Source organism: Musa acuminata, chromosome BXJ2-8, assembly GCF_036884655.1.
Source record: "Musa acuminata AAA Group cultivar baxijiao chromosome BXJ2-8, Cavendish_Baxijiao_AAA, whole genome shotgun sequence".
NCBI classification, from domain to species: Eukaryota; Viridiplantae; Streptophyta; class Magnoliopsida; order Zingiberales; family Musaceae; genus Musa; species Musa acuminata.
The window spans coordinates 52,356,144-52,375,803 of record NC_088345.1 but is presented as its reverse complement, the minus strand read 5'-3'; the positions used below and the strand labels follow the sequence as shown (position 1 = coordinate 52,375,803).

The 19,660-nt window shown below is 38.2% G+C and overlaps 4 protein-coding genes across 4 annotated transcripts; 1 reads left to right on the top strand and 3 right to left on the bottom strand.

Moving 5' to 3' along the window:
- The first annotated feature begins 1,017 nt into the window (after nt 1-1,017).
- Nucleotides 1,018-1,755, top strand: LOC135620451 (zinc finger protein 6-like). Its single transcript, XM_065123375.1, has one exon. The coding sequence runs from the start codon at nt 1,018-1,020 to the stop codon at nt 1,753-1,755; it is 738 nt and encodes a 245-aa protein (XP_064979447.1).
- A 1,222-nt stretch (nt 1,756-2,977) lies between these two features.
- Nucleotides 2,978-12,031, bottom strand: LOC103995759 (chaperone protein dnaJ 15). The gene is made up of 11 exons (XM_009416447.3): nt 11,583-12,031; nt 10,261-10,384; nt 7,001-7,083; nt 6,813-6,924; nt 6,629-6,733; nt 6,418-6,468; nt 4,966-5,055; nt 4,747-4,855; nt 4,501-4,649; nt 4,363-4,416; nt 2,978-3,468 (listed from the first exon to the last, which is right to left on the bottom strand). The coding sequence occupies exons 1-11, from the start codon at nt 11,708-11,710 to the stop codon at nt 3,247-3,249; spliced, it is 1,227 nt and encodes a 408-aa protein (XP_009414722.1). The 5' UTR covers nt 11,711-12,031; the 3' UTR covers nt 2,978-3,246.
- Nucleotides 12,032-12,629: 598 nt separating this feature from the next.
- Nucleotides 12,630-13,055, bottom strand: LOC103996437 (protein NIM1-INTERACTING 2). The gene has a single exon (XM_009417359.2). It carries the CDS (start codon nt 13,053-13,055, stop codon nt 12,630-12,632), a length of 426 nt encoding a protein of 141 aa, XP_009415634.1.
- A 2,348-nt stretch (nt 13,056-15,403) lies between these two features.
- Nucleotides 15,404-17,496, bottom strand: LOC135620210 (heavy metal-associated isoprenylated plant protein 32-like). Its single transcript, XM_065122962.1, has 3 exons — nt 17,267-17,496; nt 17,112-17,187; nt 15,404-16,623 (listed from the first exon to the last, which is right to left on the bottom strand). The coding sequence occupies exons 1-3, from the start codon at nt 17,303-17,305 to the stop codon at nt 15,605-15,607; spliced, it is 1,134 nt and encodes a 377-aa protein (XP_064979034.1). The 5' UTR covers nt 17,306-17,496; the 3' UTR covers nt 15,404-15,604.
- Nucleotides 17,497-19,660: the final 2,164 nt, after the last annotated feature.

The window sequence follows — 19,660 nt, the reverse complement described above, 5'->3', positions numbered from 1 at the left end:
CTCTCTCTCTCTCTCTCTCTCAAAAATATCAATTGCATGACAAAAGGTTTGCTTTGAAGCCTCTATCAAGGGTTCCCACTGATGTACAAAGACCCAAAGGTGATGCAGTTTCCTAGTGATAGAAACGGCATGCAAATTAATCATTGATGGTGATAGTACATAGATGATGTGTTTTGTTCATAGGTGATCGAATGATCTAATTTTCTCAATAGAGCCAAAAATTACCCTATATTCAATGTCCTTTGATTTTGACATTTTGACAAATATCAGAATGAATATTCATTCGCAAGAGGGGGAGAAAAATATTATAAATACTCTCAACAATAGTCTTTTCTTACATGAGGAAACACAAAGATTTAGTTTGATACGAGGCTTCCATCATCGACCATAAGGATTCGAGATCTAAAGATATCAGGTTGACTTAGGCATTGGAATGACTTCGTTGAGAATACTTCCAAAAACAATCTTTTCTTACACAAAGATTTTGTTTGATACGAGATTTCCATCATCAACCATAAGGATTCAGGGATCTAAAGATGTTGGATTACCTTCAAAATTCAGATTGATGACCCATTGTTGAACCAACAGGACATGGCGTCATTTAAGGGTTCATCATTTTGGTGCATGATTTAGGTTTAACAAAGGTTTGAAGAAAACTGTTGTTAATGTAATAACTGTTTGACTCGACAATTTGAAACTTTGTCGTTGCAATATAAAACCATTGATCCTAAACCAAACTATGGTAACCCAAATCACAACCATAATATGTTCTAAGTTCCACCATATATTATTGTGTAGCATGTAGTAATCAACTTTGACTCTCAGTTCTTTTATACGCATATATATATATATATATATATATATATATATATATATATATATATATATATATATATATATATATATATATATATATATATATAAGCTCACCTTCATTTCCATCTCCCTCCTCACCTCTTCTACAAGAGTGAGTGAGAGGAGTTTATAAGAGAGCGAGCGACAGAGAGAGAGAGAGAGATGGCAGGGATCTGTGAGGCCGCCAAAGCCACCGGTGGCAGCCCACGACTGAAGCTGTTCGGGTTCCATATGTCTCACAAGGAGGAGCCCGCAGGCGGTGGCGCGCCGCCGGTGGTGTCGGAAGCCGCCTCCTCTTCTACCACCGTCGCCTCATGCGCCGCCTGGGACGGGAGGAAGTACGAGTGCCAGTACTGCTGCCGCGAGTTCGCCAACTCGCAGGCGCTGGGGGGCCATCAGAACGCGCACAGGGAGGAGCGCCAGCGGCAGAAGCGTGCCCAGCTGCAAGCCCGAGCTGCCCACCACCAGCGGAGCCCGCGCGCCATCTCTTCGGTGGCTCAGCCGGCGATCTATGCCGGGTTCTCGCGCCCCAACCCGCCCCACGACGTGCTGCATCACTGCGCCGCTTCGGGCTGGACTTACGTTGCCGAGGGCAGTCTGACCGTATCGCCGGCCCCACGTGGGTTGGACGGTGGCCCCGAGGGATCCAGAGACGTGGACCTCCACCTCAGCCCGGCGATGGCCCGACCCGGGTTGGACGATGAACCCGAGGGATCCAGCGACCTGGACCTCCACCTCAGCCCGGCGCCGGCCCCACGCGGGTTGGACGGTGGCCCCGAGGGATCCAGAGACGTGGACCTCCACCTCAGCCCGGCGCTGGCCCCACGCGGGTTGGACGGTGGCCCCGAGGGATCCAGCGACCTGGACCTCCACCTCAGCCTCGCTCCGGCCGGGTTGTGACTCGATCTCGACTCGGCCGGGTGGTGCGATCTCTACCATCCTCGTCTTTCTTTTGCTGGGTTGACCGAGTACGCTATAGATTTGTTTAGCCTTTTCCTACACTTTGTTGCGTCTTTCTCGAGTATTACTACGCTCCATTCCCACTGGTGGTGTGTGTGTGTGTAGATTTTTTATTTTTAATTCAAGGGATACCTAATAATTTTGATAAGTTATATTATTACATTTGGTCAACAATCACATCCTTTGATTTAACTTAATGTCCAAAAATAATGATCAAATATCATGATTCATGAAGAGTTTTGTGTATCGATGAATAATGAACGTACCAATAAATCGATGTATCACTCGTACCAACCTCCTATCGAATCGATACATACCATAGATACCAAATAAATACCAAACAAAACACTATTATAAGACAAATCTTGATATAAATCAATATTAGTCAATTTAACATTCTTATTTCAAATCTCTTGTGCAAGGCTTTGAAGATTTTAGTTACTGAACTTGCTGTGGAAACCAAACCAATAAACCTAGCTACATCAATAATCATGCGCTAATATAAAACAAAATTATTTCAACAAATAATCCATCAAATTTAACCAACAATAATTGTATGGGTAAATGGCATGGCAAGAATTTTAAGACTGAAACTTTGTCAACATGCAAGTATCAATAAAGAACGAATTTAGTGCAATAATGCTACCGTCAATATATCATTAACCATGCAACATTAGATATGTATGTTAAAAGCAATCGTTGTTGCCTTTTCCTACTCAATTGTCTAAACCCTTGTACTTGTGAACAGGACTAGTGTTGTACATGAAGAGTTTTGTGTCTCACATGGCAGTAAATAAAACTGGATAACAGGGACAAAATGAAAACTGACATCACAAATCACCGGGTGTTACAGCAGCAGATTATGCAAACTGACATTTTCTTTAACCTAATTCAAAGTGTATGCACAAGAGGTATCTGTTTTAGGTTAATGAAAGCTAATGTAGTCGGAAATTATATAAACCATTCAACAGATGCACACATCTGATTGGCATTAAATCATGAATCAGAAATCAAGCACTACATCCTCCAGCATTAAAATTATGAAACTAGTAACCTTGCAGTGATGGACAGCCTCTGATCATCTTTCTGCTGCTTGAATCCATTATTCCGATTGCACCTGCTTATTAATTCTTGAGAACAGTACCAAAACATGAGTACCAAATAAATGGAAAACGGACCTCATTGTATTCGAAATGCATGTAATTGAGTCGCACTGAAGCCAGTTTACTACTTTAACAGATACAACAGCCAGCAAAAAACTTCGAGTGCAAATCTCTTTTAACACTAGCCCAGTAAAAACAGAGGACTCATGAATGATGAGTGTTCCACAGGCTTCAGGAGGGTAATGATGCATATGTGAGCAATCAATGAACAGTAGCACATTTACAAATGAATATTGCACTATACTTATCAATTGGGGGGATGAAATGCTTAACCCTTCTTATCGGAACGGTTGAGGTTGAGATTAAACCATTTCTTTTTGTTTGATTTATCTTTCCCATCAAAACTTCCATCCTCTGCTGGGCTATCCAATCTACTATCATCGTTTGGGATTTTGCTACTGCTACCAGTAACACCACTAGAATTGATCATGGTTCGCACAGTTGTAAATGAGGAATGTATCGTATCTCTTTGTTTCAGCAGTTCATCAACCTGGAGGAGAATAACATATTCATCAAACCAGTACAATCTCTCACGCATTTGACAATGCAAGTATTGATGCAGCAATGTTACGTTAGAAAGTAAAGAAATTAAAATATAACTCAAAAACTAAAAAAAGAAAATATCTCCCAAAATAGTCCACAATATACCGGATAGATGAAGTTTATTTTACTTCCTCAAACTAATAAGATACTAAACTAACAAATCACATATCTTTAAGTCCCTGGTCTACGTTCAGAAATAATGAACAATGAATGAAAAAGAGATGGATAAAAAATCGATAGCAGGTTTAGAAACCTTGTCATGTGGTAAACCATGAAGATATAGATGGAATTCTCAATAAGGTTAGACAAAAAAGTCTCGGACCATGATCAGAACCTTGTACAATTAAATTTCAACTGCTGAAGATTTGACCATTAAGCAACCATCTATATTAGAAACATAGAGATCCACCAATAAAATATATGTTTATAGATAGGGTTCCAGATGTCATGATTGAGGACCATAACATTAAGAGATGCATCCCTAGATAGAAAATATCATATCTCTGTTGTGATAATTATTATGATTAAAATTTGTTCAGAAACAAATATAATAGAGTCCACTCATTCAGCAGTTTTCATACAGATTCATCCAGATTAACTTTTTAACAAAAATATTTCTGATCCAATCTGAATAAACATTACTGTCTACCACTCATTCAACAGTTTCCATACAGATTCATCCGGATTAACTTCATAAAGTGAATTCTAAATCAAGAATGATGATATAGAATTATTTGAGAACTTGACACTCAACGGGCCATTCCAAATTAAACAGAGACCAACAACAACTGAGAAAATTTTGTTATAATGATGGAAATGTATTTGTACGGAAGATACATACAGACTGCTTTTCTTGGTTGTATTTGTTTGTCACTTCTTGAAAGCGTGCCAGTGCCTACATAAAAAAGCAAACTAAAGTTAGATGGACCATGACATGCCACCTCCATTTTGATGGACATTATCAAATAAAATAACCTACTTTTCTATACTCTATTTCAAACTGGCGCAAATCATTTCTCTTTGCCAAAATTTTAGCCTCAACCTCTTTAAGTCTCCCAGTTGTATCTTCATAGGATTTTGCACACATAGCTTCAATGGTATAGGTAGCTGGCTTAAAAAAATTATCGCCTGAAAGAACCAAGTGAGGTGAAAAAAAATTAATTTGAATTTGTCATGTAAATTAGACCATAAAACACACGAACAAAGAAGTGTTAGTGAGACGAACCATAAACAGCAAATATGTGGGTTCCAGGTTTTAATTCAGATACTTCACAAGGTTGTAGACCTTCCAATCTTTTGAAGAAAGCAGCCTCCGGATCTTTAGCCATTGCTAACTACACAAAAGATTTAAGATTCAAATGCTCATACACATCATAGACCACATCCACATCCACTTTTTGTCTATGATCACAAATTACAACCAAGAAAGCCAGAGCTAACACACCGCGTTGACTGTTGAATCCATCCGATACACCTGAAAGTGTAGAAAGTACATCCCTGCAGATGTTGCCTTGCCAGTCTTTTCACTATCTTCCTGGTGATACAGAAAACTGAAATTATAATGAACGGAAAAAGCCCTTTCTGTACACTGAACTCATAACGCAACATATCTTCCTTGTTATAAACTCAAAATATAAGTTATAATACCAACTTTGCGGATACAGAATATCATAATTTGTAAGAAATAAACTGCAAGCTTTGTTGTGTTGTATGAAAGATATGAAGTAAATTTGCTATTTACCAGTCAAACTAAAGGAAATAACAACTTATTCATAAGGTCAGAGTACTATTTGAGTAAGATGGAATTTCTACTGCCTCGATACAAACCCATAGTCAGAAAGGATCTTTCACGCTATTAAAGAAAGAATTTTACTAACTCCCACCGAGTGGTGATGCATCTTGCAGGTTTATGTACATCATTTGGTTGATTAAAAAGTATAGAACTTGTATTTAGTATCATAAATATCACTAATCAACCTTACGAGTTAAGTGTCTAATGAGACCATTTCACTAACAACTGTTTAAATTTAAATGATTAGATGCTCAAGGGTTCCCCAGGCAGATTATTCGATCTTAATTAACCGTTTTAAACCATATTAAGAGGAAATAAGAGAATTAGTAGAGAATAATTGTTACTAAAATAAACTCATTGATCCAAAGATTAGTAGAGATAAAAGAATTCATCAGATATATTTTAGAGATAATCAGAATAAACAGAGAAATTAAATGTAAACAAAACAAATAAAATTATAAAAAGAAGTGCACACAGAAATAATAGAAGGAAAATCAGAAATTATAACATTACAAAACCAAGTTACTTAAAAATAATGCTCAAAAGCAATCTTATACAACCAAATCTTAATGTTAAATGTAGATGAAAATCATACAAAATAAAGAAACTTACTCTGGGACCATACATACAGTTTTAAGTTTATTCAATGAATAATAGAATTGACACAAACCAAAACCTAATTTATCTACTATGGACCAACTTATACGTAAGTCAACCCTATGCTGCTCATTAAGGAAGCAATATTTTTCTATAAAATCATGAACCACCTACATGTATCAGCATTATGCAGAATAGGTTCATAAGCATACAATTTTGTTTCAGTATAAAAATGAAAATTACATTCCTAGCAAAGAGAACAGCTAAATATGATGTGAATATCTCAAATGCGAGTGATCAGTATGCTTGATCAAAGGCAAAGCCAAATTTGCCCCCCAAAAAAACAATTCTTACGGTTGCTTCTTTATTGTAGTTTATAGAACAAACCCATTAAGTTCCATATGATAATGAACATTCAACATTCTTTTTGTACCTTTCCAAAAGCAAGATAGACAAGGACATCTGTTTTGTACAATGATAAAAGCAAGAAGAATTTATCACAATCACCTGTAAAGCTAATCCATAGCCACCATTTGGTTCTTGTTCAAAGTAAAGTAGCTGTGACAACAACGAAAAATCCAGAACAAAGTTAACCACACAAAAGCATACAAATTTATGTTCAAATGAACACAGGAAATAACTGGATAAGAAAAAAGTTGCATCTTGTCATCATGCAGCAAATCTATGTTGTTTAAGCAAGTTAATGTCTTTTTCTCACCTTAAATTTACTTTGGGAAGCTGAGATTACTCTGATAACTACCCCTGCTTGTGCTTGATGATCATTAATTGTAATGCTAAAGAAATGTGCACATTGCTTTTCAACCTGCATCCACATGGAGAAGATTAGGAAGAGAATAACATTAAAATATGGCTTCGTAGCAAGATAAAATTAGAAGAAGAACCTTTCCATTGGATGATGTTCCAAGAGGAAGTGGTCTAACTGTAACAGTTCCATTTAGAGCTTCTTCCAGAACATTAGCAGCAATGGTAGTTTTGATAGGAACACCCAGCTTGCTAGGAAATTAAAAATGATGATGGACTTAGAGGGACAATAATATAAACAACCAAGTCAACTCAATTTCAATATCACCTGAAAAGTGCCGCAAACATGGTATTTACAGTTCCAAGGTTGGACAAGTCAATCTCCATATCCATGTTCTCATTTTCCAAAGCCTAAGACAGAGGCAAAATGTTGTTTTAGACAGCTCATCGATACACAAGAAATAAATTGAAGGTTAAAGGATTTGAAGACCTGAACAGCAGATGTTATTCATGACAAGGTCTAGAAAACTTATCACTGCTGGTTATGGGTGCAGGCAGACCAAAAGTGGGAATCTAAGCTAAATAAAAGAAAAACACAACCAATATTCCAGCAGTTTTCAAAATCTCGAAACAACAGAGTTTTTACAGACCAGTCATCACAATCAGGATTCACTTGAACCAGTGATGGAGCCACAAATCTCAGCGTACCTGGCTTACCAAGTATTTTAAAATCACTCGACGCTTATTTATGCCCATCAGAACTGCTCACAAGACTATCGATATCTTATGCTCCACATTGTATCAATCTAGGGTCATAGTATTGGCTACTCACAAGTGAAAACATGCCCAGATCAACTGACCCAATTGATCTCTACTGACTCTCAGACACCCCAGGGCTTTAAACAAAGATAATTAGAAAGCCCATATCAGTTACTCCCCCAACTAATAATCCTGAAACATCTCAGCGTTAAATTTGATAAGGAAGACTAGAAAAAGGACAAAAGTGAAGAGAACATAGGAGATGAGTATGAAGAGGGAAAAAATAATGAATTTTTAGCTTAATTTCAATGAAAGTTTTCAATTTAGAACAAGCCTTGTGTTGATAATGTGCCAACACACAAACAAGCCAATCAGCATATATGCTGAGCCAACCCAGTGTTATGTTAGTGTCGCCCAATCTTTGTCATGCTGGTTCTTCCCATGTCAACCTAGGTTATGAGCTGAGCATGGCCTGGCAGGGGCCCAGCATAGCCAGCTTGTGCAACACTAATTTCCAATACCAATCGTAAAATTAAACCCAATCTTTTGAACGATTTAGCAAACCAATTTATATTGGTTACAATAATCTTCAAAGCAGCACTAGGTGAAAATAGCAATGAGAAAATTGCGATTCAGAATAAGGGTTTTTTTTTTTCCTGCATATATACCCAGGTGAAGTTGCTTTTCATTTATCGTATGCACACACTTGCAAAGTTTCTTGTATGTATGCCTCACCAGTCACCATAACTAGGTTTGGTTAACCCAGTTCCTAAAAGTTGGTCAACCTTTAAAATTTAATCATTCACTTATGAAATACCAACAATATCTACTACAATATTCTAACAGTTGAATAAAGCAAAAGTGCACCTAGTATTTCTGTCCATACCCTGGAGAAAATATAGTAGCATCATAACATTTAAAAGGGACATTACACTTCTCAGCTAAAAATGTTCAAATATTTTACCAATAGTGGACTAGTTTGGGGCAGTGGAAGGAAAGAAATTACTATAAGAGAGAAGGAGAAGGGACTATGCATGAGACAAGCAATTTTAAAGAGGTACACACATTTTATGACATTTTCATATGGCTATCAAAACATTTAAATAACTACTTAAATCAGACACCAGCTTCAAATTTATTGCATGGATTACAGTTAACAAAAATGCTATTAGTTTAAATGGAATCTCTTAACACAAGAGTAAAAAAGGTTTTGTTTCATCATTCGTGATTGACTGGACACAATAATATCAATTGTAACAAGTGCCTCTGAACATAAGTGAGCTTCAAGTACTATTCTCTGGTTGCTTGTGATTGCTTGAAGCTCTAACTAAATGTGACAGTTCTGCTATTTAACTATACAGTCATTTGAATTTGCCAGTTACCTTTATGGATAAGTATGAAGTGAATAAATAAAGTAATAAAATAAAGATAACTGATCATATGCATCTGCTTTTGTCCATTCATCAACCTGAGTTTAAGAAGTACAATACAGTCTTAGGTGCCATCCATTTAAAGTACGAAGTCAAGCATACAAGCAACTTGAAGACATGACATTGAACTGAGCTACGGTTGACAAACAATATAACATAACTAAGAATGAGGCTATTCTAATCAAGGAAGCATATTTCAGTAATGAAACCTGCTGATCACTCAGGCTAGTACTTATAGCCAAATCAGGTGGTACAGTATCCAGGAGTGAAGGAAAAAAAACAAGAGGAAAATGAAGATTAAGAAATGGGATACTTCAATGGGGTCCATCGAACTTACCTGACAGTTCCTCTTCTCCCTCTTTTTGGGCATTGGGCAGAAGGGGAGGGAGAGTAGGGTCCTGAGGGACATGGCAAAATGAGATCTAAGGGTGAGTTATCAAATGTGTTTCATGTCTTTTGAGCTACTTTGGTTCCAACTAATTGGTGCTCAATCATTCCTGACCTAGACTGGCTATCAAACAAACAAAAAACAACAACAAAGCCGTAAGTCTCAACTATTTAGGGTCAGCTATATGGATCTTTTTTCGCTATTGAGATATGACACCCCTCAACATTTTAACCATCTTATTTTTACTTTATAAATAATATCTTCATCGATCTCTCCATATCATTGAATAATTGATCCAAAATACCTAAAACTTTTACTTAACGGAACTTTCTATTCATCCAACTTAGATATATTCTCCTGTCTATTCTTAGAATTACTAAAATTACATCTCATATATTCAGTTTTAGTCTTACTTAACCTAAAACCTTTAGTTTCTAAGGATTGCCTTAGTAGCTCAAGTTTATAATTAATTTCACTTAGACACTCATGTATCTCAACAAATAACATATACTAGAGAGGTCTATCATGTAAGTGATCAATAAGTTCATCCATTATCAATATAAAAAGATAGAGACTTAATGGAGATCTTTGATGCAATCCTATATTAATATATTCTCTTGACTTAACTAGCTCAAGGGGTAAAATGTGTGATCAATGCATCCCGAATGTACTGCAGAAAATCAGATGGACTACATATTATTTTCCTGCTAGACTGGCGCATCACGGTCTAATTTATTAATTCTAATCACTTAAAATCTTATAAACCAATCAAATTTCCATTTAATTTTAATTGAATGGACTAAGCACACATTAATAGGCCTAGCATAGGTCATTGCCCATAATGTTGGTGTACATTGGTATCCATGTACACGTCTATGCCAATATCATGTTGTATGTATATGCAATACCCATCTTTTGTTTCTCCATTACACTCAGGTAAATAATCTAGGAATAAATTAAGAACTGAATTAGTATTGTGAAATTTATGCTTGACCTCAAAAAGACAATTACCTCGAAACCAGCAGTATCATATTGCCTTCTTTTCTCTGGATCCGACAAGATGCTATAAGAATATGCAACTTCTTTGAAAAGTTCTGAAGCTTCAGGGTTGCTTGTGTTTTTATCAGGGTGGTACCTATATGTATTAGAAACCACAAAATTATTTAATATAAGTAGTAAAATTTAATAATATTTGTGACAAAATACTATCTAACACAATATTGTCGAGCATTTAGGAAAACATAATCATTACCCATAAACGAAAAAGATAAATTAACTAAATTATAGAGAATGTTTATGCAACAATGATCCTCAAGAGCAAAAATATATATAACCATAACCAACAATTCCCAAAATTTTTGGTTGGCATCTGAGGCTCATCATTGAAGATTGCAACTTTTGAGATTATGTGGCCAATATGTGATACAAGATTTCAAGTACTAACATGCCATTTCTATATTCAACCATGTTTTATTTGCCATCTACAATTATTTATTTAACTTAAGCCGCTCCATTAATCATACCTACCTGAAGCTTTTCTATCATGCATGCAGGAAGCCATATAATAAGGGTTCAAAAGTTTTTAATCATATGAAACTAACAGAGTTCCAGACATCACTGTAATTTTATTCAAATATGGTTTTGGTTTCTTTTCTCAGAGCACTGGCTCATGTTGACCATCATCTAGAATCGTGTGTATTATTAGCATGGCAGGGTAAAAGCTATTGCCATCATAGGTGTGTCAGCAGAAGCAGTCAAAAGGAAAAGAAAGAGAGAGAGAGAGAGAGAGGAGCAAGAAAAAATTATATACAAACCTTAGCTATTCCATGAGCTCACGAATCATGGCATGTTACTGAGAGTAGCCAAGGGGGAAGAAGAAAAGGTACAAGGCAACATAATCAGAATGGTAATGCTAAAAATCTTGAACTACAATCATATGAGGCGGTGAAGTTCGATAGCAAATCTGATGCTCGGATGTCTAAGATGCATGTGAACCCGACAGTGAAGAGTCTATGATTCGATACAGAGGCTGGAGCTATAATAAACAAATTCAATCATCAACTAGGTCGCTAGAATTTATGGTTGCATATTCAGATCTAAGAGGGTGGAAAGATTCCTGCTTTTCACATATGATCTTCTGCAAGAACATACCGCATGCACACTATGTTTATTGCATTCACAGGAAGTGCCTTTCGCATGTGTTTATCAATATAAGCAGAATATTTCATGGAAAGAATTTTTTTTTTGAATTCAAGAAACTGCGAGCCCTAAAATGGTAGATAAAAGAAACAAGAAGTATCAAAGTAATGGAAAAGGTAGAATTCAAGACATACTTGAGGGCGAGTTTCCTGTACGCAGATTTGATCTCCTGGTCAGACGATTCTCTCGTGACGGAGAGCACCTCGTAGGGATCTCGACGGACGGCGGGTGCCGAAGGGCCTTCCATCTTCCCCGACGACATCTTCCACGCTCGATTCAGCCCCCCTCTCTCCACGCACACCCCCGCTCTTTCGTTCACCCTCTGCCCACCCTTTGTCCCCTAAGCTTCCGCCCTCCGACCTAAACCTCCATATTCCACGACCCAGACGTACACAACACGCTCACGCAGCTACCGGTAAAACAACAAACAGATCTAGCGCCGAAATGCTCACGGGTGAATCGAATGCTAAGATCGTCTTCCTCGGGCGAGGGAAGCTATCGATCGATCCCTATCGCTCCTATGATTCGTGGGGATCGGAGGAGTCAGATCGAAGCGACCGGCGTTCTAATTTGGAATCCGAAGGAACCCGGTGCCAGGAAGAGTAAAAATTAATTAAGGGCAACAAAATTTCTCCTACCCACCTGTCTGATACCCAGCGTCGCAGCCACTTTAACATCCGAGAGAGAGTGGGGTCCCCCGGATGACATCTCTGGTGACGAGTCAGACGGGTCGAACCAATGGTAGGTTGGAAGCGGGTTGGAGAAGAGCTGCGCTTTAAGGGAAGGAGAATTGGGATCTGGGCTGGGCTAGGGGTGTGCGTTGCACGTGAGCCTGATCACGGTGCCTTACTTGGGCCTTGCGCTACTCGGGCACCCATTTCTAGGGATGTGAATGGACTCCGATAACCCGGTTCCCGAGGCCGGATCCAATTCATGTTTCGGGTATAATGCATGACCCGTTCAAGTCCAAGCCGGACTGAGTCCGGAATTAGATCCGAAAACAACAGATACAGATATATTATCGGGTCGAATTGTGAGAAAATATTGACAGATAAGCGTCGGATATTTGTGGAATTAGATCCAAAATAAAAACATTTATTTTGCTTTAATATTTGTGGAATTAGTGATAAGCATCGGATGTGACTTGACCATGAAAGCGCGTGCATGCATGAACGGTCACGTCACCGCAACCAACGCTGCCAGTCGTGGTCTTCGACGACGGGCTCGGCGTTCAAGTCCAAGTCCAGACGGATCGGGTCCTCCGCCGCCGTCCTGCAACCACTTGCCGCCCCATCGGAGACGACGACGCCGCCATCTCCGATAGCCTCGAAGTCCTCCAAGGTGAACCTCGGCCGCCACCTCGCAGCCGCCTTGGCTTCCTCCTCCTCTCCCCTCCTCACCTTCTTCTTCCGCTTGTTGTCTCGGCGGTCGCCTCCGCCAGCGAAGCTCTTCGAGGCCGCATGCAACCGCCGAAGAACGGAGAAAAATTCATCCACTTCTTCGTCGGTTACCTCCCGGTGCTCTTCGTCCCCGCTTCGGCCTCCAGCGGCGCCGCCCTCGTCGTCTCCGTCCTGTGCTGGCTGTTTCCTCTTTGTCATCTCCTCCATTGGACCCAAATCAGTTTGCTCAACTCATCAACGTGGCGGTGCTTTTGCTGAAGCCTATATAGATAGATAGATAGACAGAGAGGTTTCTCTGAACGACGGTTGGGTTGACTTGTGTAAATTATGCCGCAAATTATAATGATTGACCAACGTTGACTAAAGCCAATTCTACACTAGAGTTATTATATCTAAATTTTATATATATATATATATATATATATATATATATATATATATCTCTCTCTCTCTCGTGCAACGTCATCAATGGGGAAGGGAAGACCTCAAAAGAACACCAAGAAAGACCAAAAGCAAGTCAAGGTCTACCCAATAAACAAAGGACATTAAACCTGCCATGACTTCCTAACCTACCTATCTTATGTTCTTAATCTTCATGGCTCTTGAAACTTCTATTTGTGTTTTTTAAACGTGGTTTTTAAGGAGAAAACAATAATTATTAGAGATATTAAGAAGATATAAAGAGTTGAAGAGTTGATATGTGGCATCTACTGATTTAAGCATCAATTTCCATGTCAAGAACTAATGAAGTTTGTTGACCATTGGGGGTTTTAGGAAACTACAATGTTAGGAAATGCATGGAGAGAGAGAGAGAGAGAGAGAGAGAGAGAGAGAGAGGAGGAGGTTTGGCTCCCATATTACTTCACTAACATAATTAAGCTTTAAATAGATGAAAGATGAAGTAAGAATATAAATCATTTCATGTTTCTATTGATTTAAAATATGAACTAAGAATATAGTTGCAATTATTCTATGAATGTTAAGGAAAGATAAGAATGATGCCAAGTTTAATATGAACTATGAATGTTGTTAGTCTTATAATTGATTATAATTACTCATCTTAAATTGAAGATAATCAATGTGGTTATCTTTGTTAAGTGGCTTGATTTAGACCAACTTTAGACCTCCATTGGCTGAAACAACAGCAACTCATCCATAAAATAGTTTGTGAAAGAATAGTAGGATGGATCAGATTAGGTTTACTAACATCATCAAATACACAAACACAGCTAAAAGCTCTTTTGCTTTCATTCCAAATTCTTTCACTCCAATCTTTTTGGCCAGCAACACAAGTTATTTGCAGTGTTTCATACTGATGTAATTTTTTGTCATTGTATTTCTTTAGATTTAGAGTGTTGAGAACAAAATCAAGATGCTGTTTGGAGAGTTGAGAACAGTTTTAAAGGGATGCAGGGTTGTGGCACTTCCTATCACATCACTTGTGCCAGAAAGCTGAGAGAAGATAGCAAAGAGGGTTTTGTGGCCTTTAGGGCATTGGACCTGCACACCTTTTATCAGTTAGCCAACCTTGGCATGGTCTACTCCCTTGTTTTGGCATCCATGTCTTTGTCATCTCTTTCAGGTCTCTGAACTCAACCCTTTCCCTTTCACATGGTTGCAGGTCCTTTGTCTTTGCTCCCCTTCTTCCTTGGGGTGGCTTTTCTCAAAAGAGATGGATGTTTGGCTACACTTTTCTTGCCACTGAAACTTGTTGACTGAGGAAAGCAGATGTGTGACTTGTGGCATACTTTCTTTCAAAAAAGGCAACCATTTTGATGTCTTCAACAGTCATAAAACACTTTCTTATAAAAGTTCACAGACCTGTGCATATAACTTAAGAGACAAAGATGATCAGTGCAATCAAAGCATCATGAGCATGTTTTGCAACTATTTTAACAAGCAATCTGAGCACCCAATTGAAGAACTCAGTGCCAAGTAGAAATTTCTGAGCAGAAAATGTTTACTTAACTTTTTATGCAATTATTAATCCAAGCAGACTAATGTTTCCTTCTCTGAGTGTAGAGTTGACATCTTCATTTTCACCAGCTTTGTTGTTTGTGTAAATTTAGCTGTCCATTGATGAGTGCAAGGGAAAATGAAGTGAAAGAAAGACATGGACTGCTCATGGGAGCCCAATGGGAGACATCCTTGGAACTGATGGAGTTGTATATTGTGATTAACTATAACAATGCAGATATGGATAGATTCACTCTTAGTTTATTTATGCTTCTACCATAAACAATCATTCATGTTCCTCAAAGTTCATCAACTCAAATTAATTATCATTCGCTCAGAATGTGCTACACAGTGTCTCACATGGGCTGTAGATATATCTTCTCCCTTCTGTCATCATATCCCTTGCACCAAAAGCATGGGACAAAGTCTGCCAGTATACCCCAAGTTTGACTCTCTCTCTCTCTCTCTCTCTCTCTCTCACTTAAGCATGATAATTAGTGCTTGGAACCCCCCAAGCTCAAACTCCTAATCCTATAAATTAAACATAGGGAAAGCAGCTATGAGAGAGAGAGAGAGAGAGGTGATAGGACAGGATGGCATTGTACTAATAACTGCATGAAATAAATATTCTGGACAGGCATCAGTGTCAAACAGCCCAACATTTAAGCCATTCAGACCAGCTTTTTTCTTACCAGCAGAAAAGAAAAGTGAAGAAACAAGAAGCAATACCACTGCATACTTCATCACATTCCCTCCCTCCCTCACACCCCTGCAGAGATCCCCTCAGAACTCTGCACCCTTTACATCACCACACAGCTGCTGGTGTTCTCATCACTGAAAAGATGGTCACCATAACCACCACCAGTTTCTGGGTGATGGTTGACATGAGGACTCCTGTAGTAGGGATGGGGATATGGATAGGGATAGGGATTGTAGTAGGCAGTGTAGGGAGGGATTTGAGGTGACCTGTTGTACATCACTTGTGGCTGCATGTATCTGCTCTCATTCATCAGCATGTTGTTGCTGAGCCCTCTCAGGTTCATCATCATGGAGGATGGCTGGTTCTGGTACCCCGGTCCCAGTGAGTTCATCATCAGGTTTGCTTGGTTGTTCACCCCAAATCCACCATTACCAGCTGCAGGGAAACCTGTGGAGAAGTTTGCTCCTGGTTGTTGCTGAGCTTGATGTGCTCCCAACCCACCGCTTCCACCAAGTCCTTGCAGACCTGCACTTGGATTGTTACCACCATTGCTCATCTTGTTGTTAGGTGCAGCAGCGAAGCCTTTAGGCTGTAACCCAGCAGGGCCCTTCAATCCAAAAGCTTGGTTTGGGTTTCCTCCACCCTTTCTCGCTCCTCCATCGTTGCCATTCCCACCTGGATTGCCATTTTTCTTGGTGGCTGCTGCTGCTGCTGCAGCGTTGTTTGCTTGCTTTAGCAGATTAAGCTGCTTGATCTTGTCACCAATGAATCCAAGCTCATCATCTTCTTCGTCATCAAGATCATCGTCGAATTCTTCGTCGTCGTCGTCGGAGCTCGGAGGCTCGATGCTGCTGTGCTGGTTCTTGAAGGCTTTAAGGCCTTGGATGAGGGATTGTTGGCCTTTGTTGTTGCTCTGACCGCCATGGCCTTTGTTCTTGTTGCCCCCATCCTTTCCTTGATGTTGCTGGTTGCACTTGGTACTCTGGTTGCCGGGCTTCTGAGGCCACAGCTCTGCATGCTTGCCTGATCTGGCCAGCTTCTTGATTAGAGAACCGGAGTCCACGTTGCCTGAGACTGTGACCTTCTGGTGCTCTGCATCTATGCTCACAGTGTACACTCCTGATGCAAGAGGCAAACGGAGTGAGAACGCTTCAGCTCTTTCATGCAATTCTTTTTTGGTGGTTTAATTAAGATGACACATATCGAACAGATCCGGAGACAACAAAGCAAAGATTATACTCTTCACAAGTCCCTACAAATGGGATGATCAGCATCAAGCAGCATAACCCCAGGAAACTGTGGAACATGAATGACAGATCTCCCAGGGTACCACTAAATATATATTTCTCAAACAAGTGACAGCAAAAGAGCATCTAAGAAAATTTTGTCCTAGTAAAGGGGAAAAGGTAAGCATCAGTCCAAAGTAAGATCCAGCAGAAGAAATTGGATAAGAGTTTGATCAACATATACAGGGGGGCATCTCAAGCCTTCTTCTTTCTTCTTGTCCATTTCAAGAGGAAATAAGCTCCACCACCACCACTACACATGACTGCTTCTTCCCCAAGAGAAGAAAAGAAACATCAAACCAGAAAAAAGAAAAAAATTACCTTCGATTCTCTGAAGAAGTTTCTTCACCTCCTGCTTACATCCATCACAATGTATGTGTACCTTGAGGATCACTGTCTGCAACAACCAAGCCACAAAACCCCTCAGCTGCCTTCACATCACACAAGAGAGAAAGAGAGAGAGAGAGAGAGAGCACCTGGATTTTAAGGAGCTTAAACTCTTCACTTTTGTTCATCTCCCCTGCTGCTTCAGCTGATCAGTCCAGGAAGCTTGAAACACAAGTCACTGAGCACTGAGAAAGAGAAGTTGAAGCCACTGCTTCCACTTCCAAAAAGTGGGAGCTGAGATGAGGGAAGGGGGGAGAGGGGGTTTTGGTGAGGCTACTCCTCCAATATATTCTCTTCACTTCTCCACCATCTTCGGCATTCCCTCATTAAACACCCACATGGCTTCGGGCTGCACCTCATTATATATGTCATTGAGGAAGCTGTCTGCCATGGCTTCCTGGCTGGGAAAAGCCATCCAACGGCCAGAACAAAAAGTGTGTGTTGGAGGAAAGATGATGTGATTTCACCTTTACACTAATAAAATTAAAATAAAATCGTATATATATATATATATATATATATATGGCTAAATTTTAAAAAAAATATTTATTTTCATATATATATAAAATCATTTTTTAAAAAATATTACTCATAATTTTCATCTCCCTAATCATGATATCCATGTAAATCGTTTTCTTTTTCGTTTCGTTATTTCACTCGTGCTCCCTTCGCATGTTCTCCCGTCTATCGTATCTTAATATCACTAAATTTTTTTAACGTGTTCCTTCTTTGTAAAATCTCATAAGCTAGTAATCGTAACTCTACTATCATTATAGGAATTGATATTCAATTAATCTTTTTTTTCAAGGAAAAAAATATTTATAGAGATAAAAGACCTCATCTTTACTTTATTTTTTAATCAATTTATCATGTGTTTATCTTTTAATAAAAATAATAATAATATTATTATTATTATATTAAAAAATATATTTTAATATTTAAAAATATCAAATTAATGCATCTAATAGAAGTCTCATGTCTGTTTTTTTTAACTAAATTTCAGTACACTTGATCTTGAATTACTCTAAATGTTGGTTTAAGTTGAATTAGTTGAATTAGATGTATTGATTCAATTGGATGAGATGGAAAAAAATAAATTACTGATATTTTCATCTTATGTTATAAAAGGAGGAACACTAGTAAAGTTGAAGGACAAAAGATTTTTCTCAAGAATTGGGAAAGGAGAAGAAAAAAGAAAGAAATAATAAATCTCACTTCTACTCTTTTATTTTTATTATGTGAGCAATTCTATTTAACATGGCTTGTCATGCCAATTGCATGGCTATCCTTCAATCACATCAACAATGCATGGGCCCATATTTGCCTGAGATATTGGCAGGTCAACCATGCAAACTAGTATGGTTTGACCAACTATCAACATTTCATGAGAAAATATGGTCCAACATGCATTTACTATTTTTCCTATGAATTAGCACAATAAAGACCAAATGCAAGCTTTAGACCATATGCAATGGATTATGTTTTGGCACAACAAAACAAAAGATAAATCATATTACCATGATAATTTTGTCAACATATATAGTCTACAATTTTTATGTTTGTAACACTAAATATGAGCCTTATGGACGAACAAAATTTGTTTATACACGAAGGGCAAACAAATCGATTGGCTCAAAATATTTCTAATCAAAGTTAGAATAAATAAATAAATTCACCACATATTGAAATGCTTGGAATTGATGATGTATGTGAAAATAATTTTATGTACTCAAATAAGAAAATATAATTGTAAATTGATCAATAAATTTTATAATAAAATATAAGTATGACAATATGTTAGACTTAACTCGACATTGTCAAATTAAATCGATCTTATTAGTTTTTCCGATAATCAAGTGATTTAATGTTAAATGCACTGAGTTTATCACTCCTTTTATGTCTTACCCTTTTAGTTTGTGAACTTCTCTAAATCCAAAAGATTATACAAAATTAGAGTATCTAAGTATAATTAAAAAAACTCTCTTTTTATAAATCTTAGCATGGTGAAAAATATTTTATTTTAGATTTTATGCGAGTATATCAAGTAATTCGTATCGAGGTGTCGAGCTCTGATTTATTATCAAATATAATCATATTTTCATACTTATATATTTTATTTCAAGTTATGATATTCAGCACAAAAAACATCTGACTTGCCTTTTGAAGTCAGATAATACTCCTTTTCCAAAACAACATAAAGCTAAAAGGATTAGAAAAAGAACAAAGATGATTAGCTTTCACAACCTGATCATCATCATCATGAGGTTGGAGGTAAATGTGGAATGGGCCCAACTCAAGCCAACCCTAATCCCACTCATTGCCTCCCAAAAAGTCTCATCTTCTCTCTCCAACTCCATGCTTTTGGCAATGGAAGTGTAGCTTGGAAGACAACCGTTACCGAGGTGGTGAAAAGGACTCCAATGTTTCCACTGAGACGCTTGCTTGGGTGGGGATTTCGAGGAACCTTTTGTCCCATTCTTCCT

Excerpts from the sequence above, each read along its gene's own strand:
- LOC135620451 (XM_065123375.1), top strand. The coding sequence starts at position 1,018 with ATGGCAGGGATCTGTGAGGCCGCCAAAGCCACCGGTGGCAGCCCACGA.
- LOC103995759 (XM_009416447.3), bottom strand. The coding sequence starts at position 11,710 with ATGTCGTCGGGGAAGATGGAAGGCCCTTCGGCACCCGCCGTCCGTCGA. Across the intron at positions 4,856-4,965 it reads TGGATTCAACAGTCAACGCG|TTAGCAATGGCTAAAGATCC; the intron begins GTGTGTTAGCTC and ends TCTTTTGTGTAG. Across the intron at positions 4,417-4,500 it reads TTGAAATAGAGTATAGAAAA|GCACTGGCACGCTTTCAAGA; the intron begins GTAGGTTATTTT and ends TTTTTTATGTAG.
- LOC103996437 (XM_009417359.2), bottom strand. The coding sequence starts at position 13,055 with ATGGAGGAGATGACAAAGAGGAAACAGCCAGCACAGGACGGAGACGAC.
- LOC135620210 (XM_065122962.1), bottom strand. The coding sequence starts at position 17,305 with ATGAACAAAAGTGAAGAGTTTAAGCTCCTTAAAATCCAG. Across the intron at positions 17,188-17,266 it reads TTAAGCTCCTTAAAATCCAG|ACAGTGATCCTCAAGGTACA; the intron begins GTGCTCTCTCTC and ends TGGTTGTTGCAG. Across the intron at positions 16,624-17,111 it reads ACTTCTTCAGAGAATCGAAG|GAGTGTACACTGTGAGCATA; the intron begins GTAATTTTTTTC and ends CTCTTGCATCAG.